The sequence below is a fragment of the Geospiza fortis genome, unplaced genomic scaffold (assembly GCF_000277835.1).
Source record: "Geospiza fortis unplaced genomic scaffold, GeoFor_1.0 scaffold301, whole genome shotgun sequence".
Taxonomy (NCBI): Eukaryota; Metazoa; Chordata; class Aves; order Passeriformes; family Thraupidae; genus Geospiza; species Geospiza fortis.
In genome coordinates this window covers 1,055,511-1,063,138 of record NW_005054490.1, presented here as the reverse complement: position 1 = coordinate 1,063,138, position 7,628 = coordinate 1,055,511, and the positions used below count along the sequence as shown (strand labels likewise).

Sequence of the window (7,628 nt, the reverse complement as noted above, 5' to 3'; positions counted from 1 at the left end):
TTGGGAGTATTTTTAGTGTTCGAATTTTTCCTGAAGTATTTCACACTTATCTCGTAACCCAACTTAAATGCTAAGACAGAAACAGGTAAGAAATTAATGAAAGCACTGATCTTGACATCTCCCAGTATGTCTGTCCAACAACAGGAAAAGTCAGCATGTGTGACTTTTAGTGAAGTGTTTGAACTCTATTAGAGTTGAGCATTTATGACAAAATTATGTGAAGGTAAAATGTGCAATTAGTAAAAAATACGTAGTTAAGTTTATATGAATCTTCTACTAATTGACAAAATAGTTTAAGTCAAAAGCAGGATATTGTTTAGCATACAAATAAACACCAAGAAAGCTCATGTCTAAAAAGAAACACCCCACTTGCTTCTCTATGAGTCCCATTAAACTAAAAAGACATACAGAACAGTATGATAAAGGTAACTATCATCACCAGGCAATCAGTGGTGAGAAAATACTGCTTTCCTGCAACATGAAATAAGTGAGGAAGAGAGAGACTAACAAAACTGTAGAAATCTAAACTGACAGATCATTTCCATAAAATACAATAAAACTTGGAAGTGATGCCATCTAATCTTACTAGCCAGTGTTACTGCAAAACCTGTTTGAAGTCTGCCAAGCATTACTCACCCACACAAGCTCCATCTTCATTTTTAATCCAGCCTTCTTTACAATCTTGGCAGTCCTTGTTACTTGAACCAGTACAAGTCTTACAGGCGGCATGGCAAGCTGAGAGGAGAAAACTTCAATGTGAGTTTTGTTGAGAGATCCCAAGACAAGTTCGGGCACACAAACTCTCAGAGAAAACTTTATTTAGGATTCAGTGGAAGCCATCATTTTTTCGTAGCTTGAAATTCCCATTCACAAGACAGCACCTCCATAAGATCAAGATTTAATTTAGAAACATGCAGTTATCTGACCAAAACAACTGAAAAATCCCAAAATACCACCAGAAACCAAACCTAGCAATTACAGTTATTTGCACCACTGAAAACACTGCCATGAGATTCTAGTGACTAGAAGTGGCAGGTCCAATTTCTAAAATATTTGGAAAGAGGAGATCAGGAATGCAAACTTAGCTCAGCCCCTCAAGGCTGGGACATGAGTTTAAACATCAAACTCTGAACTTCTCTATCTAATGAATCCTCACACAACTTACATTTGCAACTAGCTATGAGAGCAATGTGTGAAGTGATTTAATTCTGAAGAATTCAGAAGGAACTATACTAGAAATCCAGCTGTATATGCATATTGTATACATATATATAAGATGCATATATAACACATCCTATGTAACATTTGTATGTTATATATTGTCATCTAAAACAAATCATAGAGAAGAATTACTACACAACCAGATTTTTTAAAAAACCAAAACAACAATATAGACTATTTAAAAACAATCTTATTAGATCCCAGGGTCAGGATGTAGCTGTTGCAGAATCTCATCAAGGGTCTAAGAAGAACTGAAAATCTGACCAATGCAAAATTTTATTCCTATGACCTGATTTTGTTTCAAAATTAAATTTAGGCATATTTAACTGGAATCTAAGTAGTTTGCAGTACAGATCTACTGTTTCCATTTATTCAATTTCAGCTTGTCTGAGACATGAGGAAAATCTAGCTTTTAAAGCACTCCACTATGTAGTAACTTCAGCTCAAGATTTCAGCAGTACTTTGGAAGTAGAGAAGCAGAGACATTTACGAATTCTTCTTAAAGCAGAAAAAAAACCAATTTAAAAATTAAAGTCAATGTGGAAAGATGACTTAGCAAAATCTTAGAATTCCACTGAAGTGAGTGACGTCTTTTATGCTTAAAGCAGGCCAATCTGTGTTTTGTTTCTACATTTGTTAGGTTCAAATATTTCTAGTTTTGCTTGCAAAATTTGAAGAAGAAACACAAAGATATAAGCAAGTGTTAAGACTTTGTTACCTGTACAAACAGAATGTGTCTCGTTTCTCAAGGAACTGAAGTAACCACTAGAACAGTCCAAACAAAATTGTCCTGTGTACTCCTTCTTACAGCTACATGAGCCATCTCCACCTCGGGTACCATCACCATCACAGTGGCCATTTCCATGGCAAGGTCTTTCTGATCCACCACGACAAGCTAAAAAAGGATCAAAAGTATTTTTAAATCAGATGTTTAAGGAAATAACTTTCTACTCTCAGACACAAGCACCCAAAGTCTTTCCCTCTTCACAGAAAATAAAATAAGAATTAATTTTAAATTGTCACACTAAAGTAGGATATAATTTCCTTTTTCACCCTTGAGAGTAACTAAAAGTTTCGCAATAAGGCAAAGCTTAATAATATATTCAAGTATAAGGGAAACTCAAAGCAATCTCCAGCAAAGTTCAGTTATCAATTTAATTTTGGATAAAGACCATGGCTCAAAATTTTATTCATTTTCCTAGCTTCCTGGATAAAATTGGTATCTTTATTTTTTCTGTACCTCTGAGAAGGCTCATATTACATTTGTAAAAATCTACCAGCTATCATTTAGATCAATACAGGGAATGGAGACTTAATTTTAACCAATATATTAAGTGGCTAAAATCGATTCTTAATAAGGTGCAAATTTTAGAAATTTATAAATTTTACCAGCTTCAGAGGCCAAGATATCCCTCATCACTTTTGCAAAGACCTTACTTTCATCTCCCACCTACTTTTACCCAATTTTTCTCATTGCCTTTTTAACTGATCCTCAGTTGCAAGTTTCTTCATTTAAACCCCAGCAACATTTGGGTTGTTTTACTCTTGAAACTGGTCAAGGACTCTTGTCTACACAGATTCTGCAAGGCCACCTAAACAACAGACTTCATGTTACAGAGAGCCTTTAAGGATGGGTCAGGTGTGGATATTAGCATCAGATTGATTGTTCTTGCACATCTTGGTACCCTTGACAGCTCAGTACATTACTACATGACCAGAAGTCTTTTATTCAGGCTGGATATTCCCAAGGTAGCCACTCAACTATGAGGCAGCAAGCAGGTGCATACTACACAGCAGCCCATGTCTCATGCAAAATATCATACATCATGTATTTGTCTGTGACAGTAAAGACTGAAACAAACAGGTAAAAAAGCTGTATCTGCTACTGAATTTTTCAGAAGAAAAATTACCAAGGCAATCGGGTCCGTAAGTTCCAGCAGGGCAGCAAACTTCTATTGTTTCAATGCAAAACCACTTAAACAAATCTGGATACTTCTTCTTTCTGTATATGAAAGATATTAATTTACAAACAAAAAGAACAAAGATTCTTTAAAAGCCAGCTCACACAACTGACCCAGCACAACACAGGAGAGAAACCTATTGCACATGGCAGATTAGAAACCTAATTCTTCTGAAGATTTCAGGAATCAATTTCTAGAAGAAGACCCCCAATTTGAAAATGTCCCTTTTAAAATACAATACTATTACCAAGCTCTACTCAAATTTTATAAATTATATTCAGGAAAAAATGAAATAAGAGCAACAAATAAAATCAAATCTTCTTCATATATGCACACACCCCTTTTTTAAACACCTTACTTTTAGGGAAGGTTTAGATACCGTTTAGACAGTCTTAATTATGTCTTTCTCTTATAGATACTTGCTGTATCTTAATCTTAAGTATACAGAAAATAGCCTGGAAGAGATTATTGGCTACTTGATGATTGGGTTAAAATTTCTCCTTTTTTTAGCATTGATCGAGTATTATTTTAGAAGACATGTTTAAAACTAAGAAGTTAGTTATGTGCTACTTGAGCACCAGCATACAGCCCCAATTAATTGAGTCCAGCTCCCTGCTCCTCACAAGACTTCCTACACTAAACTGTGTGAGCAAGAGTCCTCCAGATCATTCCTGAACTCTGACAGGCTTGGTGCTGTGGGGAACCTGTTCCAGTGATTGACCACCCTTTATGGAACAACTTGTAAAAAATGCCTAAGGTATTCATGGGCAAAGAAACTGTCTTTGGAAACTACCACAGAAACTGAATGACATTTGGATACTGGAGGTTAAAGAAAGGAAGGCAAGCAATCAATTGCATGCACTCAAAAGGTCTATTAAATACAGACACTTTCCAAAACCCAATGTATTTTATGAATTGTTTGATTATTTTAGGAAGTTCACTATGCCAAATTTTCTAGTTAAGACCAGTTTTGCAAATTTTAGCCAAATTGAAGACTCTGGGTTGCATAGTTTACCTTTGTGGAAGGCATGTCCTAATAGGAGCACCTAAGGACTCTGCGCTTGTCTAGAAGGAGGTGGAGGGGGTGGCCTCATTGCCCTCTGCAGCTTCCTGAGGAGGGAAAGGGGAGAAGGAGGTGCCAATCTCTGATGTATTTGATGACAGGACACAGGGGAAGGGTTCACAGCTGCACCAGGAGAGGTTTAGACTGGACATCAGGAAACATTTGTTTACCAAGAGGGCTATCAAGCACTGGGACCGGTTTCCCAGAGAGGCGGTGGAGGCCCCAAGCCTATCAGTGTTTTAGGAGTGTTTATGCAATGACCTTAACAACATGCTTTAACTTTTCATCAGCCCTGAAGCAGTCAGGCACTAGGACCAAGTGATCATTTTAGGTTCCTTCCAACTGAAATACTCTATTTTCTGCTCTGCTATTCTACTCTATTCCCTTCACTATGTGTTAACATATATACAATCCTGTATAGTTAGGTAAAAGGATAAAGCAGTGATTTAGAGGAAAGCAGAGTATCAAAAAGCCTTATCCAGCTATGAAACATTATAATGGCAGTTCACCCTATTGAATTCTAGCTAATTAGGAGGGCTGACAGTTTAAATTAGTGAAAAATACTTAGAAGAAATGTGATCTGGAACTAAAAACCCCAAACATTAAGAAATCTAAATGTTACACTGTCATTCATGCACTAATTATATTTAAGACTGGTATACAAAAAGCTTAGCTATAGCACAATCCCAGTCTAGCTTAAATTGCAGGTAGAAAAGTCAGCTGCTACTCTACCATCTGCAAGAGATTCAACCTCTACCCTGATTAGCACCAACTATTCTTTTGATTTCCAGGAGAACAAAATGTAGTTTCAGGGAAAAAAAAGCAAGCAAACAAAAAACCCACAAGAACCAAAGAGCCCTTTGCAGTTTTGTGACAAAGGAAAACGTAAGGGACTAAACTTCAAAATTTTCCAATGTTAGCTTGCCTTGACACACTACTGTCTACTACTAAGTAGACAGTGTATAAGAAACAAGTGTAGATGCTTTGGTGCAACACTGCTGGAACTGAAAATCAAAAAGAACATAGGACAGCAGCACATGATACTAAAAGTGAGCCTGAAACCAGCTGTACCCAATGTCAGCTCTTGAAAGACAATGAATAATTACCCATACTGCTATTGTTCAGGCACAAGATTTAACATTATTAGTTCACCCTCTTAGATAATTTATTCGCACAAAGATCTCCACCAAGAAAATGATACTTACAATTTGAACCACCATTTCTCTATCAGTTCTTCATGTTCTTCTACCATGTTGTTACATTCAAAGTTACTACTGTCACACAGATTCTCTGTGATCTCCACAAGACGAATTTCACTACAAGCAGAGAAGGAAAACTGTAAATTTAATTTAAACTTTCAATACAACTCAAGACCTGACGGAGCAGTCAGACTTCAGTGAGAATATTTCTTCAGTGTATGGGGTGGCCTGAATTAGTTTCAAAACATCAGAGTAAAGAACTAATAAACATTATTTCATACAAAAAAGAAACCCAAACCCAGAATAATGACCACAAGAATCTTGTGACTTGCTTGCATTTACTATATTTCTTAGATTATAGGTTTGATAGATTTTTAGCTTCCCAGAAAATTGGAGTGCAGTACTTTAATATTCAACAATAAATTTAATGTATTTTTATTTGACATGAGCCTGTGAATTTCACAGCAACATCTCAGTGCTCCAACTAAGAAAAAAAAAGAATTTGAAATGCAGGAGAAAGGTATCAGGTTACTTTTCTCCATGGTTAACTTGGTATGTGTACAGTAATCTGCCTTCTCTTTGGCAGTGAAACAGTGACAACTCTAGGGAGAAGATACTGCTTCAATTCTAAATCAAGTATTTCAGTAGTCTGTACCTTTTATGATTAGCAATAAAATATTGACCATTACTAGATTCATTATTTTAAGACTTTAATAGGTAAATAGAAAAAAACCCTACTATAACTAATAAATGTGGAGGGAGAGAATGTAAGAAAATAAAGATAGTGCAGAAGGCAGTCTCACAGCTGAGGAGTTGCAGCTGTACTAATCACCAAAGATTAGTAACAGGCCTGCCCTTAATAGCGCACAGCTGTGTCCAATAAGAAGATGAGTGCTACAAAAGAGTGGGTTAGCTGGGTGAGGGGAGAGATGGAGTTTGTTGGTTGTCCTGTGACGAGAGATGGAGTTTGTTGTCTGTGCTATGAAGAAGAAAGAGTCAATGCTGTGAGGAGCTGCCCATGAGGAATCACTGAGAAGGTATGGGAGCTTTGCAATAAGATGACAACAGTAACTGAATTAACTTCCGTAGTTTTCAGAAACAAGATGAATAGAGGCAATAAAAAGGCATTGAGTCTTTACTATAATCTTTAAATTACAATGTTATGAAACATTGTAATTTAAATCATTAAGAATTTAAGGTTTGAACAAGAGAAACATTAGCTGCCAAGTTCAATATTGAAGTTCCAAACAAACACTGGCATAGTGAAGTTACACACAGTGAACACAAAACTCAGCTGAATGAGAAGCACTGAGACAGCTCACCTGGACTCATACTTTGACAGCGTCTTCTCTTCCCAAGCAGTGTTTCCACCACCAAAGTTTTTTTTAGCTGTATCTGCTAAACCCTACAAATAAAAGGTACCAGGAATTACATAGGGTTTGTTTCTAGCAAAAATTAAGGGCAGTAACAAATGCTTATATAGAAATTATGAAAAGCACCATGCATAAACTAGAGCTCTCAAGCTGCTGATCAAGGTCCTGAGTGAAAGCAACAGCTAATGACAACACGAAAAGTGAGAAAGTGTACGTTACAGCATAACATTATTAAATTTTCCTAATGCATAAACAAAGCCATGTTACAGTCTTGATTTACAAAAAAAGCCCTACGCATGTGAAACTTTACACCCTTCTCCCTCAAGTTCTCAGGAAATTTATTATTTAGTATCATTTGAACAGAACCTCTACTTCATTCAGTTTTGATAACAGCCCGGTCTGCACTAAGTTGTAAGTGAAGCACACAACCGTACAACAGGGCGAACAGCACAGCTGTCCCCAGCCACAGCCGATGCCACCAGACGACACCTGGCAGAACACCCCGCAGTTGAAGGGCCCTGGCGAGCCTGCAGCAGCCGATACGCGTGTGGAGAGCACAAAGCACCGGTCACCAGGCGCAGCAGCCCTCGCTGCCGGCGCACAATTTACTGTGCCACGCGTAAGGCTGCTGCAAGTGGCGACAGATAGTGAATGTTTGGGGAAGCTTTCCACCAGCACTTCCCACGGAGCTGGACACGCTGCAACGGAGCCAGCCTTTTGACACAAAAACACCTTTGGCGGCAGACACTGAGGAGCTCTGCCACCCACCCGCCTCAGCGCTACGACCGCTGCCGGATCGGGATCCGCCGCT

General features: G+C 37.7%; 1 protein-coding gene across 1 annotated transcript in view; it reads right to left on the bottom strand.

Moving 5' to 3' along the window:
* Window positions 1-7,628, bottom strand: part of CRELD2 (cysteine rich with EGF like domains 2) — a 15,557-nt gene that overhangs the window by 4,998 nt on the left and 2,931 nt on the right. The window contains exons 2-8 of the mRNA XM_014310136.2: window positions 7,390-7,626; window positions 7,252-7,306; window positions 6,767-6,849; window positions 5,451-5,561; window positions 3,132-3,223; window positions 1,940-2,116; window positions 637-735 (exon numbers count right to left, since the gene is read on the bottom strand). Coding sequence (XP_014165611.1) covers window positions 637-735; window positions 1,940-2,116; window positions 3,132-3,223; window positions 5,451-5,561; window positions 6,767-6,849; window positions 7,252-7,306; window positions 7,390-7,626 — 854 coding nt within the window. The remainder of the gene's footprint in view (window positions 1-636; window positions 736-1,939; window positions 2,117-3,131; window positions 3,224-5,450; window positions 5,562-6,766; window positions 6,850-7,251; window positions 7,307-7,389; window positions 7,627-7,628) is intronic.